The 16354-nt window shown below is 44.5% G+C and overlaps 2 protein-coding genes across 10 annotated transcripts in view; one reads left to right on the forward strand and one right to left on the reverse strand.

Moving 5' to 3' along the window:
• Positions 1-531: 531 nt before the first annotated feature.
• TMEM60 (transmembrane protein 60) lies at positions 532-8696 on the reverse strand. The gene is made up of 2 exons (XM_037889229.2): positions 8472-8696; positions 532-1196 (listed from the first exon to the last, which is right to left on the reverse strand). Exon 2 carries the CDS (start codon positions 1145-1147, stop codon positions 743-745), a length of 405 nt encoding a protein of 134 aa, XP_037745157.1. The 5' UTR covers positions 1148-1196; positions 8472-8696; the 3' UTR covers positions 532-742.
• A 365-nt stretch (positions 8697-9061) lies between these two features.
• PHTF2 (putative homeodomain transcription factor 2) overlaps positions 9062-16354 on the forward strand; it is a 180945-nt gene continuing 173652 nt past the window's right edge. For 3 of the 9 annotated variants that reach the window (XM_007063793.4, XM_037889228.2, XM_043552169.1), the window contains exon 1: positions 9087-9379. The gene's annotated coding sequence lies outside the window, so the exon portion shown is untranslated. Of the gene's footprint in view, positions 9380-10376; positions 10475-16354 lie in introns of all 9 variants that reach the window. The other 6 variants (XM_037889224.2, XM_037889225.2, XM_043552155.1 and 3 more) reach the window with 5 other exon arrangements.

A 16354-nucleotide genomic window follows, 5' to 3' on the forward strand; every position in this document is an offset into this window, starting at 1 on the left:
GCACCTCCCTGACACAAAGTGACTTCCTCCCTCACTTCAAATTCCTTGCTCCAAAATCCAGGAGTGCTAGAGTTTTTGAAAGAGAACCTGTCTCAGAAATGGCTGAACCCTATTAGCCAAAATTAATTAACTAAAAAAAAAATCATTCTGAGGCAGAAACCCCCTGGAAAATTTCAACCTGAACTGTTAGTCTGGCATAGTTGTAAATTACAGAAAAACAGCATCTTATGTGACATGTCAGGCAATGGTAATAGGCAGGGGTATTAGCCCCACTGTAAATACTTTCAGCTGTTATCAATGCTCCACAGAAAATTTAGCACATTATAGAAAATTGTATTAGAACTATTCTATCAGTTCCAAGGAGCTACTTATTACAATATGTAGTGGAAAACTAAATCCTCCTCCCAGAATTTAAACAGGTTGCACTCTTTAGAATGGACGGTCTAGTAGTTTTATGAGGCGGTGAAGATGTGTGTCACAAAAATGCATGAATTCTGTTTTAACAAATTACATCATGTTTAGAAACACAGCTGAAGTCAAACATACTTTATTTACATGAGGATATTTGTGACAGTTCTAAAATAAAAACTGAACAAATCCACTTTAAATACCAGTCTGTCTTAAATAAAATTTTCAGATTGACATTTATTATTTGTAGTTGCTGTGTGAAGTTTAAGCTTGTACCAAGATAGGATGATCCAGTAATTTCATATTGGTCAACTTGAAAAAGTTTTGTTACAACTTAGTCTCTTCGTACATAGAAGATGTTATATCCAAGCTCAATCATTCCCCCCATGAGCAAGGCCCATAAGGGGATAAAGACATACACTAGTTTCATTTCAGTAAATTGTTCCAGTTTAGCGCAGAGGGCAAGGCAGAAAGCTAATTTAAGCAGCATTGCGATGAGGTACCAGGCCTTTTTCTTTACGTTTTGAGAACCATTGCGAGGGTCATAGCCAGACTTACATCGCCCAGCCATTTTTACAATTAGCATAACGAGAAGGATAGTATCAAATATCCAGACTGGAATAAAGATAAGAAACCAGTTCCATGGTGCTTTCTCGTCCAATTTTAACACCAACATAATCAGGAAGAGTAATGTGAAAAGCCATGTGAGCAGCACTCTCTGTGCCAGGGACATTCTCATTTAAACAGCTTTGATAGGGAGTTTTCCCCCCGCAACTGTCAGCAACAACCTAAGACCAGGAAAAAAAAAAACAACCAGTCAAAAATGGCATATCAAGAACATATGGAATATATCTTGAAGATTCACAAGCAAAAGTTTCATTCCTTGTTATTGCTTTCAGAACCCATCACAATCCCACCTCACCTAGATAGCAGACATATTTCACATTTCCCTTTTATGACTCTGTTCTTCCAATGATACAAGTCTTAACACTGAGCATTTTAATTCTGGTCCTCTTCCCAAATGAATTCACCACTCAAACCTGAATGCTTTTTGTAAGCCAATTAGCCAAGCCCTCATCCTCTCATGTCCCTAACAAAACGCATTCTGCAGAGCAAATACAGCAATTTACAGTTAAACTATAGAGGCCTTAATCCTAAATCATCCTTAACTTTGGACTTCTCTGTGCAGGCTGTCATCTTTGTGAATCTCTCCAGATTGTGGTCAACAAATACAGTTTCTGCTTTGGAGGTTTGTACAAGGCTGAACGCTTTTTTCGGGACTATGACATACACAGAAGTATTATGTTACTTAGTTCCTGTCAAAGCACAAATAGTGTGTAAACTTCTCTAAAATGGATGCTGCTCTTGTAGAGATGCTTTTCTCATCAAAGGAGTAAAATGCAGAGGAAGTACAAGGTAGCAAAGACACTAACTGAAATGTCCTGGAAACTGCTGCTCAGACTGAACAATCTAAGGGAAACTAATAAGGGTTAAGGACAATTTTTGTGATAACTTAGCCAATAGACACCCAGCCCTTTGCACAGTTAGTGTTGGCTCTGACATCAGTTGTATTACAGTAGTGCTTAGAGGGCAGTCAGGGATCAATGCCCCACTGAACTGGTTATGGTGTGTATGAACAAACAGGCCCCAATTACAATCTAAGTTTATTTTGTTCCCTATTCACAGTTCCAGTTGTTCATGATTTTAGCTTGGTGTCACAAGAGCTGGAGTTCTGAGGGCTCCTGCATACAGCCCTATATATGACCTGCTACTACAATATTAAAGACCAAATTTCAAAGCAGGAAAGAAAGACAAGTGATTTCAGGAATACCAAACCCCTCCTACCCACACCTTCAGAAATGTATTTTAGATCCATGGTCCCACAGCTTTTTCTGCTTCCACTATTTCTCTGTCAGGCGGTGTTTTCAGAAAGTCAAACCCTACAGACATTTTTCCAAAGAGGATCTCAGCTGCCTAACAGCACATATTCAGATTTGTACAACTTTCTTCCTATTTAATCTTTAAGAGGCAAAGAGCTTTGCCCAGGAGACAGAAAAAGCTATTCCTATCCACTTGAGTGCAGAGACCCATTGTTTACTGAAAGTACTTCTCCCACATGCTCTGATTCCGAATTCCCATAGAAAGGGATAAACAACACAAGCTGCTGGCAAGGGATAAAACAAGAATGCTGCCTGGCTGGTGGGGGTACTATCAAGGAGATGTAGTCTGGAAATGCTAGTTTCATAAATGCACATCATCCAAGAAGGTGACTACTTCTTGGATAACCAGGTTCAGCAATTGTTGCCACAGACACCACAAGGGGAAGGACTGGCAATAAGGGAACTAGAAAGAGCAGAAAGCCAACAAACAAACTGACCATTTGTGACACAGAGCTAGGAGGCATTCAGCCTGGCTAAAATTATCAAATAGTTATCAGATAACCAGTAAGTCAACTATCGAGAAACGGAACAGAAAGCTATTGGGGTCATAGCTGATGGGCATCCTTGCAGTTTGGTAGCTGTTTGCCTTGTGACAGATTATTCAGTCATCCTGAAAATGCAAACAATTATCATTAGTGATTCCATATAAAGAAGAGTGGAGAGAGAACTCAGCAAGGGACTGAAGAATAACAGGATGGTGTGTTGTCTCCCTGGAGCAAAAATTTGACATGTAATTGCATGATTGGACAGGATTATGAAGATTGGACAGGATTATGAAGTAATCTGGCAAGTCTCCACTGCTGTTGAAACATTAGAACCAATGACTTAGCATCACATGGAACTACACAGACTACAAGAGACTTAGATCTTGAAAAGGAGCTGAAGATAAAAGACCAAGTGATATTCTCATAGATCCTTCTGGTCCCATCAATAGAAGGCTGAGGAGATGAATTGCTGGCTGCACTACTAGTGTGACACTGGAATTTTTGTGGAACAGTAGGCCACATTCCAGTGGGAGAGGGGGCACAATGAATGAGATGGCCTGCATCTTGCAGGCTCGGGGTAACAGGGGCTGAATTTCTCAGCTGGAGACTAGCAGAAGCAGCCTGGAGAGCATTAACCTAACAAAGAAAGGTGAGAGTGGAGGAGGCAAACGTCGTACCAACTCATATTCAACATGTTCCAAACACATTGAAGAGATGTGGGAAAACATGTGAAGAGAAAAAATTAATTAACAATGCTAGGAGTATGGGTAACAAGCCAGAGGAACTGAAAATTCTTAATTAATAGAAAATAGACATTGACCTTAATGAAACGGGTGGGACAAGTCACAGGTCTGGAATGTCAAATATCATTGGTTATAACCTGTTTAGGAAGGATAGTGACACCATTACCTGTTTTAGAGTTATGCTTAATGCAAAACTATAGGATCTTGACTGCATATAGATCACTGTGCTAACTACTGGGGAGATCTGTTACAGACCACCAAATCAAACCAGGGTGTTCTTAAATTGTCCTCTAAGTTACTCCTTTGGTAACTGTTTAGTGTATGGGGGGGAAAAAACGGTTGTTATGGACAACTTCAATTTGAGAGGCATGAAATGGAGGTTTTGTGCAGCTGGTAGTAAAACACTGGAGTTTAGAAAATAATCGTTTATAAGTTTATAACACAAAAAGATACTGCACCCAACACAAGAACTATTTTGGACCACATTATGATGGATAAAGATGAGTTAATCACTGGACTGGAAATTGCCCATTGACCAATGATCTTGATCTGATTATATTCAATGTAGACAATGAGGATAGTCCCAACTAATAATTTATGTATTTGGTACTAAAAGGGCTAAATTTCCCACAGTTGAGAAAAATTATGCGAGAAACTTATTGGAAAGAAAAATTAGATGGAAAAATATGACTAAAACCCAGCAGTTTAAATATGTTCTTCAGAGAGAGAATACTTAACAAGAGATGTATAGCCAAAACACTTACATATACCAAACGGCCAACTTCCTTCCATAAAAATGGTGATCTAACAACAAGTGATTAGATCATCCATCTCCCCCCCGCCCCAAACATGTTAAATTATGGAACGGGGGCTTTTTGTATGGAAATCTCTACTACAATTCCTTAGAGGTTTCCTCATTGTATCCTGTAAAAGGGGGATTGGGGTCAATCCTTTACCTCAGTGAGACAAATCTGTCAGATCCCAGGAGATTTTGTAGAAGACTTTATCCCTGCACCACAACTGGCCCCCAGCACTCAGGCAGGATGGCTCCAATGGAACCGTGCTATGAGGAAATGCCTTTTTCTGTCGTGCATTCCCTGCAAGAGGGCAACACAGGCTGACTGGGGAGTTGAAAACCCAGCATGGAGGCACCTCTCCACATAGGGATGTAGGGAGCATGATATGGTCCAAGCAATGCAGAAAATCTTGTCTGCTCTTTTAGATTTCTTGAAGTCAAAATTTTGCTCTTGGAGGATGTGTGCACGCAACTCACATTTATTTTAGTGGAAATATTGATGCATGGACCAAGGGTAGAACCTGAACGTAGAGCTCGGCAGGTAAGAAAAGGTTAATGTATTGGTCATCCTTAAACTGTGTAGTATATTAATGATTTGGACTTTTAAACAGTTTTTTTTTTTAAAACTGTTCTTCTCACCCTTAAAAGATAAGGTATCCTAAAACAATGTTCCAGTTCAAGGAACAACCTCATCCCTGTAACACTGAATGTTAAGAATGATTGTCTGGATCAATTTTCTTCAACTAATCCATGGCCATTTTACCTTATGAACGGCTTTAGCTACATATCTATTTTACTATGCTAAGGCATTTTATTTCTCGAGTTAAAAAATTTTTAGGGAAAGAAAACTACTGACATTCACTAACTCCAACTAATTATCCAAATGGAAAGAAATGCCATCTTCTGTTGTGTTTTTGGCACATAGTATATTCACTGCTTCTGGGTAACAAGTTATTGTCAGTTGCCTCATTATTTGGTACACTTCATATTCACAGCCTCCTTTTGCTGGCCTGAAGGCACTGATAGCAAGAATCCTGGACACCCCTTTTATTTTGGGATATTAGGGCTTGTCTGTCCCTGGACACTGATCTGGAATAAAGCAGGGTGTAATTTAAAGCAGATTAACTGTTTTAGTGGATGCTCTTACTCCCCCATAAATGCCATATTCCAAATTCGTTTAATCTAGAATAACTCCCTAGGTCAATAAACCCTTACTCTGTGTCTATACACTGGAGACTGGAGTGTAGACATAGCCTACACCAGTGGTTTTCAAACCGTGGGTCGCAACCCAGAACTGGGTCACAGAATGGAAGGGAGTGGGTTGCAGTTGCTTTGGTCAGCACCGCTGACCGAGCAGTTAAAAGTCCCATCAGCGGTGCTGCCCAGCTAAGGCAGGCTAGTCCCTACCTGTTCTGACACCGCGCTGCGCCCCGCAAGTGGCCATCAGCAGGACTGGCTCCTGGGGGGGTGGTGGGGGAAGCGGCACAGTGCTCCACGCACTGCCCCTGCCCCGAGCACCAGCTCTGCACTCCCACTGGCCTACTGCCTCTGCATCCTGGCTGTGCTGCTGACTGGGAGCTGCCGGAGGTAAGCCCACACCCCAATCCCATGCCCCAATCCTGAGCCACCCCTGAACTCCTCATTCCTGGTCCCAGCCCGCAGCCCTCACCCCCCCTACTCTAACCCTCTGCCCCAGACCTAAGCCCCTCCTACACACCAAACACCTCATCCCCAGCTCCATTGGATCACAGGCATCAACAATTTTCTTCAACTGGGTCATCAGAAAAATAGTCTGAAAGCCACTGCCCTACACTGATAGGAGTAGTTTTTCTGTCAAGGTAGGAATACCACCTCCCTGAATGCTGTTAGCTATGTTGATGGACAAATACTTCTGCTGACGAATATATCAACAGTAAGGGTTACGTCAGTGTTTTCCCCCACACCCCTGTGACACAGCTATAAGTATCATGTGTAGGCCAACCAAGCCTGAGTCTAGAGGAGCATTTCCTGCGATTATGCCTGGCCAATTAGGATTAGCAGGGTTCTGGAATTCATAGTTGACTTCTGATATCATGAACTCCTCAGGGCCCTGCACTACTGTGGTCTGTTCCCCACCCAGAGTGATTACTTGGAGCAGGCAGCAGCTGTATTCCTGTCCTCTGTGTCAGCAGGATTCTGCCATGGCGGAAGGTGCTTGTGAGTCAGTGATGTTCCCCGAAGCGCATGAGTCTTCACCCCTGGCCCAGGGGTGCCATTTTGGGGGGGGGTGAGGACTCTAGGCCCTCTCCCCAAGTTCCCTAGGGGAGGTCTTCTCACTCTAGCCCCAGACAGAGCTCTTAACTGCAACAGCTTGAGTGTGATATGTCATAACTTCTGAAGCTAGGAGCAGCATAGCCTTTGGTGCAGGGAGTTTGTTTATAACCAGAGACAGGGTGATTAAGACAAAAAAAGGCTTATCATTAAAGTAAAAAGAAAAGGAGTACTTGTGGCACCTTAGAGACTAACCAATTTATTTGGGCATAAGCTTTTGTGAGCTACAGCTCACTTGCTTATGCCCAAATAAATTGGTTAGTCTCTAAGGTGCCACAAGTACTCCTTTTCTTTTTGCGAATACAGACTAACACGGCTGTTACTCTGAAACCTGTCATTAAAGTAAAGTAAGTGATCCTGAAAGCACTGCCAGGCACTTCAGTTAAAAGATAGGAAACAAAGGGTAGGAATAAAAGGTGAGAATGGAGAGAGGTAAACAGTGGTTTCCCTCAGGGGTCTGTACTGGGACAAGTCCTATTCAACATATTCATAAATGATCTGGAAAAAGGGGTATGCAGTGAGGTGGTAAAATTTGTAGCTAGTTCAGTCCAAAGCAGACTGCGAAGAGTTACAAAGGGATCTCACAAAACTGGGTGACTGAGCAACACAATGGCAGAAGAAATTCAATGTTGATAAATGCAAAGTAATGCAGTTGGCAAAATATAATCCCAACTATACATACAAAATGATGGGGTCTAAATTAGCTGAACCCGTCAATAAAGAAGTCTTGGAGTCATTGTGAATAGTTCTCTAAAAACATCTGCTCAATGTCCAGCGGCAATTAAAAATGCTAACAGAATATTGGGAATCATTAAGAAAGGAATAGATAATATGAGAAAAATATCATATTGCCTCTACATAAATCCATGGTATGCCAACATATTGAATAGTGTGTGCAGATTTGGTCACCCCATCTCAAAAAAGATATATTGGATTTGGACAAGGTACAGAGGAGGACAACAGAAATTACTAGGGGTATGGAATGGGTTCTGTATGAGGACAGATTAATAGGACTGGGACTTTTCAGCTTGGAAAAGAGATGACTAAGGAAGGATCTGACAGAGGGCTATAAAATCATGAATGGTGTGGAAAAATTTAATAAGGAATTATTTACTCCTCATAACACAAGAACCAAGAGTCACCAAATGAAATTAACAGGCAGCAGATTTAAAACAAACAAGTATTTCTTCACAGTCAACGGGTGGAACTCTTTGCTAGGGGACGTTGTGAAGGCCAAACTGTAACAGGGTTCCAGTAAGAACTAGATAAGTTCACGGAGGATATTAGCCAGGGTGGGCAGGGATCCAACACCATGGTCTGCATGGCCCTCGCTGTTTGCCAGAAGCTGGGAGCGGGCAACTCGAGGATTGCCTGGTGCCTGTCCTGTTCATTCCCCCGGGGCACCTGGCAGTGGCTACGGCTGGAAGAATCAACCTCGACCAAAAACTGAACTGGCGCCCCTGCCCCGCCGCGACAGGACTCGCAGCCCCGCTGGGTCGAAGGGGAGGCTTCCCTCTGCGCCTCACTCGCCCCGCCGCTCCGGCTCCCCGCCCAGCGGGACGCCTCAGCCAACCGGCAGCTCTGAAAGGCTCGGGGGCGGGGTCCCCTACGTGCCCACGGGAGGGGCACCCGCTCCCGGCCGCAGGGCCGAGTCCGGCTCGCCCTCCCTGCAGCCCGTTCGGCCTGTGTTGGGCCCGCGCTGGGCACGGACAGAGGGTCCCCCCCACCCCGCTGGGAACCCGTCTCCGGGACCAGGAGACGAGAGGCCTCCACCTCTCCCTGTACCTACCAGGCAGGCCCGGGCCGCCCTGCGCAGCCGCCGCCTCACCCCGAGGCCAGAGCTTTCCCCCTCCCTTCGCAAGGTCGCGGCTCATCACGTTACAGCCCCCGGCCCCGACGCGCGTTGTAAGGGCCCCAGCCAACAAGCGGGTTGCAGGTGGAGAGGAGGGGCCCCCTCATTAGGGAAAAGAGAGCGCGAGAGACGCTCCGACCACCTCTGCAGCGCGCCCATTGGCTAGCCCATCACGCCATGAACGGACTCTGACTCACTCCCATTGGGCGGCAGAGGAGCCGATCAAATTGATGCCGTCTTTGCACCACGTCTTTAGATGGGCCAGATGCCCATCAAACTGAGCCCTGCCTTCGCACCATAGCCATTGGGTATAAGGGAACCTGAATGCACACTCAGCCCGCCCACTTTTTCCCTTCTGCCAATTCAGGGACAGGGACGTCAATCAAACAAAGGACTACATCAAGTCAGCGACTCTTATTGTGGTAGAGACTTGCCCATCTAACGGAATCCCGCCTCACCTCCTTTCCCATTGGATAAAATAGCTATCCATCACATATAGCGCCCGCCCCTCTTCATGTAGTCGAATGGGAGGGAGCTCCCTTAAATTCTTACGGAAGGTGGTAACTGGCTTGATGACGTATCTCCGTATGTCTTTCCTCGGGCTAGGGCGGAGCGTCGTTTAAAGCCCGGCCCCTTTCCCCGCCTCTGTCTCCTGGCAGCGCACTGTTCCCTCCTCCTCCTCCTCTGTATCCCGGCCGCGCGCTGTTGCTGCCGCCGCGACGGCTCTGCCTCCTCTCGAGCTCGCGCGTCTTCACAGCTGTTGCCTTTCGTTACCCCCGCACAGCTGCTGTTGTCTGCGGCGCGCGCTCTCCCCGCTGCCGCCTCATCGCGGCGCCGGGTAACCGGTAAGGTTTGAACCCCAACGGTTACCGGGGTCGGGGACAGAGGAAAAACCTCCTTACATACGGGAGGAGAGGGAGCAGAGGAGCCTACGCACCCCGCGTGGGTGGGGGGAGCCAGGCTGGCTCTGGCTCCTCCGTATACTGGGGAAGGGATAAGGCGATAGTGTGTGGGGAGGGGGGTTTAAGCTTTATTGGGGCAGGCAGGGGAAGGGAAGAGGATTGGGGGGTAAAGCAGCTTCCACACATGAGGAAGGCGTGGCAGTCGGGGGGGAGACTGAGGGGCTGGAGCTGTTGTCACTGGAGCTCACTGGTCTTTTTTATTGAGCTTTTATTTTATAGTGGTGGGTTTAGTCTTCGGGCAAATAGGTGTACTCTTACATTGTTCAAGCCCTGAGCTAATGGTTCCTTATTCATGGGTGCTGTGTGAAAAGCCTAATTTTGGGGCTGCTGTGAAGAACCCGTATTTTCTTGGGAGAGGGTGAATTTGGTTCAGTAGGTTGAGCAGATGATGGGAATCACATTGACTTTTTTTCCCCCTTGCCTTAAAGGCCCTGTATCACACAGTCCATGCTTTCAGCTCTGGCCTCGTCACCTTTCATATTCTCTCCTTCACACATTGCATCCCTTCCACTCATTTGCCTTTTTTTTTTTCATCCCCACTTCTGCATCTTCCTCATCCCACTGCTGACAGCCCCTCTATTCCAAGCTGCCCTTATGCTTGGATCTCCCTCTCAGAAACTGTTTGTTTGCCAGGCCACCTCCTTCCCCAAATTAGAAGTTCTCTCTAAAACTCCTCCTGACCTCTCTTCCATGAGAAGTGGAGGGGAAAGAGCGAACAGCTAAAATGAGCAAAATAATAAAACTGTCAAGTTGTGTAGCTGCCTTACTTCTGTTGTCCCTCTTCCCCCTTTGTCTATGACCCTCACTTACAACATTTTATACATTTTAGTCTCTATGCTCTTTAGACTAAAGTTTTATGGATTTTTTCATGTTTTATCAGGTGCCTACTATACTTTTGGGTGCTTGAAAAATAATGGGGAGTTGAGAATGCTGGTTTTTATTCCAAGCTCTGCCAGCATCTTGCTATCGTGACCTTGAGTAAGTCGCTTAACCTCTCTCATCGTTAGATACCCACCTGAAATATGATTTACCTCCGAAGAGCGTTGTGAGGTTTAATTAATGTTTGTAAAGTGTTTTGAGGTCCTTTTGATAAAAAATGGTTGAAGATAATGTTAAGTATTCGTATTATTATTTTGACATGGCATAGCTTTTTTTTTTTTTTTTTTTTTTTGGGTCTTCACTCTCCAAAGAGTGATACAATTTGGCAGTTTGGAATGTGTCCTCAGTAATCTTCCCAATTTACTTCTTTATGCTGATTCTAGAAACCAGATGGCTGCATCTTTTGTTTCAACTAAGGCATCTCCTACGGATATAATCTGATAATCCCAGTATGTGAAAGGCCACCATTTTTAGCTACATTTAGTGCAATTACTAAATGGCAGGTTATAGTCTCATTATGTATTACAATTCATTAATGCTCTGTATTTGCTGTTTTTGGTTTCCAGTATATGTCTCTCTTTGTGAGGAGCTGTATGCATTTGACTTTTTCTGCTGCTTTGGTGGGCTCTAGTGAACTGCCGTGTTTTGCTGCTTAATTTGTAGCTTCCTTGAAAGGATTATCCTTTTCTCAACAAGTTTATTTTTGTTTCTGTAAAGTGTTCAGGAACTGATGTGTGTAAGATATAAAACATTTATTTTAGTTTTAAGTTTTGTTTTGTTTCTATGGCTCCTATACAGTCTTTGCAAACTACTTCAGTGCTAAAAGGGAAAACAAAGGATACTGTTTGGAAATGATACATTTTAAGATCCTGATTCATATTTGAAATGGAATTTCCATGTAAGTAGGGTTTTTGTTGCAGTGTGTTTTTGGTACCAACATATTTATTACTCTAAATATAAACATTACTACTAATGTGAGTTTGAGTCATCTGAGCGGCAACTTTGAATTCATGAAAGACTTACTCAATGTGGATTTGTAGGAAAAAATGAATTATACTGTACATAACTCTTTAAAAAAATTATTCCAGTAACGTAACATTATAAGCTATTTCTACTCTAGAAAAAGGCCCAGTGCTAGAATAGTTGAAGTGTTTCAATAAGTTCACAAATGCATGGGGAAACAAGGAAATACTAATGATATTGGGCATGGACATATAGCGTAGTTGAATTAAGAGACCTCGTTCATTTTGATGGAGCAAGAGAGCTTATTCCTACATACCCAGCAGGGTGGGGCAGCTCTTGGAGCCAAACAATGCTGTTCCTGTACTGACTGGAAGGGGTCACTGGAAAGTCCTCATTCCTGAGAGTAGAATGTATTCTAAATAGGTTTAGAAGAATTAGATTGTTATCAGTAAATGTTCGTAAACTATGATTTCACCTCCCACACAAACCAACTAAAAATGTATACATCTATAATAATTAAAATTTGCAGGTAGGCAGAGTAAGGAAAATGCTCCTTGAGAACTTATTAGAGTTTGATTTAAGGATATTTACTTAGTATATTTTGACATGTGATGTTGATAATTTGTGTTTTAATGGTTCTCCTTCAAGTGATTGTGCACATTAGATTCCACTTTAGGTCTGTGCAAGTCTAGTGCACTAACGTGGGAGATTCTTGCCAGCAGTATGTCTAGGTGGTGCATGAGCCCAGCCAAGGCTGTAAAGTGGGTGTGTCCACCGCTATCCTCTCATTTCCTTCTCATGGCCCGTGGCAAGAGTCTGAGCTCCCCATAGCTTTGCAGTTCAGCCAGCTTTCTAAAAATCTTTTTGCAAATAGTTGTTTATACTTGGGTTAGTTTAATTAGCTTTAGGTTAGCTAGTTTAGTTTTAAAGTAAATCCTGGAGGTTAATTATGAAGAAATCCCTGGGTTTCAAACAATGTGCTACATGCAGGGCTGTGTTCCCTGTCCTGAATAGATAAGAAAGATGTTTGTTCTGCTTAGGGGAAGGGCATATGAGGGACAGATGCCCAATTTGTAGCTCCTTGCCCACTACAATGAAAAAGCAGACAGACTGTTGTTCAGTGGTCCATCTAATGGACATGATCAGACCTGTGTGTCCAGTATCAGAACTGGACCCTAACTTTGAACCAATAGATTCTGTATCAGGAGTGCCCCTCCTCTAGCACAAGACTTTAAGCACAACTTGGATGAGAAACATTGTTCTTCATATGCTTCTGCTGTCTCATCTAAGTGCTCTAAGTGTTCTTATCCTGAGAAGCATTCAAAAGTCTACACCCTCACCAAAGAAATTGTACAGTAAGTCTTCTGGAACTGGTTCAGCACATCAAAAGCACAAGAGCACGTTGGCTCTCTGAGGCAGTGCTGTTGACTCTGGCACTGTGAAGTCTGGTGTTTTCACCTGTCTCAATCTGAAGTGATGAAAAAGGCCCTATTTTGGCATTATTGATGTACCATGCTCTTTCACTACAGTCCCCACCTCTTTTGGTGCCTTTAACGCCTCATCTCTTTGTCTTGGAAGAAATTTGATGTCTCCCTCTACTGGACTCTTCAGGACTATTGGCTATGTAGGTACATCCAAAGCTAACAGCATTATTGTTTGTTCTGTGCAATCAGAACACTTAGCACCTCCGTGCAGTCATGTTACTCAGCACTGCTGTAACAACAGTAACATCAATATGGTCTGCACCATCAGTGCAAGAGAGGGTTACTTACCTTGTGCATTAACTGAGGTTCTTCAAAATGTGTGTCCTGGTGGGTGCTCCACTTCAGGTGATGGTGCGTCCCGGTGCTGTTAATCAGAGATTTTTGGTAGCAGTGCCTGGTGAGGCCATGCATGTGCAATAGCTGTCTCGCGGTGTCGTTGGAGTCTCGTTCAGTGTGCACACTGCCTGACCCCCTATGGTTCCTTCTCAACCGTCCTCGACTGAAGACGGAGCTCGGGGTAGTGCGTCAGCTTCTACCCCTAGAGATAGCAAAATAGTTAATTGTTCGCTTCAGTTTAACTTTCCTTAGATAAGTAGTTAGTGTTATAAAAAAAATTTACTTAGTTTTTTCTGTGTTCCCCCATTCCCTGCTTCCTGTGGAGCACAAAACTCAAAGTTCTTGGTCCACCTGGGACTTTACTTTGATCATGCCAGGCTCCCCTGGTGTAAAAAAATGCGGCTCTTGCAAAGAAGCTATGCTGTGCTCTGATGGGCACTCTCTCTGTGTGAGATGCCTCACAGAGATGCACATACCATCCGAGTGTGTCTGCTGTAGCAACCTGAAGGTGAGAGCGACTGGGATCTCCACCTCAAAAATGATCCTAATGGAAAAATCACTTCAACCTGAATCAGAGAGGGACACCCCGAAACCTTCTCCTTAGTGCTCTCCAACTAGGTCTAAACCAACCACGAAGAAGATATCCAAGGAACCAGAGGAAGAACCCGCTCCTAAGAAAGTATCCCTTGAACATAATTCTTTTTCTTCTCTTGATGAAGCCATCATGCCATCTCCACCCATCCTGGCTGATGACTTTAAGCAATTCCAGGAGTTATTCAAATGCATAGTGATTAGCCAGAACCTCCCATTTGAAGTCCAAGAAAATCAACATAAACTGTTAAAAATCTTGCAATCATCTTCTTCCTCAAAAATAGCCCTATTCATAAATGATGCTATTCTAAACCCAGCAGAAATGGTGTGGCAGACCCCAGCCACCGCCCCTCCCCCCCAACATGCAAAAGGGTGGACCAAAAATATTATGTGCCAGCCAAAGGAATGGACTTCCTGTTTGTCCATCCACAACCAAATTCTTTAGTGGCTGAAGCTGCTAACCACAGGACCAAACAAACTCAACACTGATCTATATCACAGGACAAAGACCATAAGCAACTGGACCTTTTGGGTCTACACCTCCCCGACATTGTAATTCCGGATTGCCAACTACAGTGCCCTTGTGGCTAAATATGATTTAGACAATTATGGAAAACTCTTCGAGTTTACTGCGGAGATCCCTGAAGACAGAGCACAATTCAAATCCGTGCTTATTGAGGTACAACTGGTAACAAGCATGGCCCTACAGGCCTCCCTGGATGTCGCCAGTAATGTGGTCCGTACCACGGCCACAGCTATAGTGATGCGCAGAGCCTCCTGGCTACTGTCATCCGGCATAGTGAAAGAGCTACAAGTAAAGGTAGAGGACTTACCTTTCAATAAGGAAAAACTTTTTTCAGAAAAAACTGAAGTTCTTCACACCATGAAAGACTTTCGCGTGACTCTTCATATGCTCGGCATCTATACGCTGCACCCTAAAAAGAAGCGGTACTGACTCTACCAACGAACCAGGGATACTCAATATACCTGCCCTCAATCCAGACCATCCGAGGCAGGAAGGTACAGAAATAGACCACCTTGATGCTGGCAGACACAACCACAACCAGCGGTGTCTCAACCTTCAGGGAACAAACCACAGTTTTGAAGGTCTGATCAAGGGTCTGAATGACCTCCCCTTGACACCAGCCCTTACCTTCCCATTTGGTCACCACCTGCACCACTGCCAGGCATGGGAGTGCATAACCCAAGACCGCTGGGTCTCAGAAATAATACAGTCGGGCTATTCTTGTCCCGCTACCTTACCCTCCTCCCCAACCCTCTTCAGGCACCCTTCTCATGAGCACCTCTTAAGAATGGAAATAGATAGTCTATGACAGCTAGTTGCCGTGGAACCAGTATCAACACAATACAGAGGGAAGGGTGTTTGTACTATTTTCTGACCCAGAAGAAAAGTGGTGGATGGTGCCCAATACTAGACCTACGAAAACTCAACAAATTCTTATGCTCCCAAAAATTCAAGATGGTCATTTTAGGCATAATAATCCCAGGGCTGGAACAGGGGGACTAGTTTTTAGCCATCGAACTACAAGATGCATATTTCCACATTACAATACATCCATCTCACAGACTATTCCTCCAATTCACAGTGGGACACAAGTGTGTCTACTTCATGCCAGATTCCTGGCCATCAAACATCTCAGAGACACTGTCTCCATCTGCCCATGAACTGAGGCAAGGACCTGTCTACAACTACTGGGACACGTGGCCACCACCACATGCCAGGTTACACATGCAGTGTCTCCAGGGCTGGCTGAGTTCAGTATACAAACACAGCCAGAGTATGATGGTAACACCACCTCTTGATGTTCTAACATCTCTACAGTGGTAGACAAGCCCTGGAAACCTCTGTGTAGGCATCCCTTTTCACCACAGAGCATCTTCAGTCATGATCACAGCAGATGCCTCCCTGTGTGGCAGGGGGGCACACCTGGACCACCTCACAGTACAAGGCAGGTGGTCTCCATCGGGGAGATGCCTTCACATAAACTTGCTAAAACTCAAAGCAGTAAGGAACGCATGTCTCCACTTTGTACCACTCATAAGGAACTAATCAATTCGTGTGATAACTGACAATGTCGCATGCATGTTCTAAGTCAACAGACAAGGGGAGCCTGATCTCACTCCCTATGCACCAAAGCCATGAGACTATGGGACTGGTGTATCCAACACCACATCGATATTTCAGCTTCCTACCATCCAGGATGCCAAAACACCACCGTTGACAAACTAAGCAGAAGGCTCTCACAGGAGTACAAATGGGAGTTGAATCCTACAGTCTTACAACAGATATTCCATCAATGGGGGGTTTCCATCCATCAATTTATTCGCCACAGCGCAGAACCACAAATGGCCTCTGTTGTGTTCCAGGGCAGGACTCAGTCCCTGATTGCTAGGAGATGCTTTCCTAATCCAGTGGGACAAGACACTTGTGTGCATTCTTGCCAATCCCTCTGATACACTGTCCTGTGCAAGTTACAGGATGACAAGGCCAAGATCATTATTATTGCCCCAGTGTGGGCCAGGCAGACCTGGTACCCTTACCTGCTGCGTATGTCAGTTTGTTCTCTGCGGACTCTTCCGATGA

Source organism: Chelonia mydas, chromosome 1 (assembly GCF_015237465.2).
Source record: "Chelonia mydas isolate rCheMyd1 chromosome 1, rCheMyd1.pri.v2, whole genome shotgun sequence".
Taxonomy (NCBI): domain Eukaryota; kingdom Metazoa; phylum Chordata; order Testudines; family Cheloniidae; genus Chelonia; species Chelonia mydas.

Bases quoted from the DNA above. Each gene is read 5' to 3' on its own strand.
- TMEM60 (XM_037889229.2), bottom strand. From the start codon at position 1,147: ATGAGAATGTCCCTGGCACAGAGAGTGCTGCTCACATGGCTTTTCACA.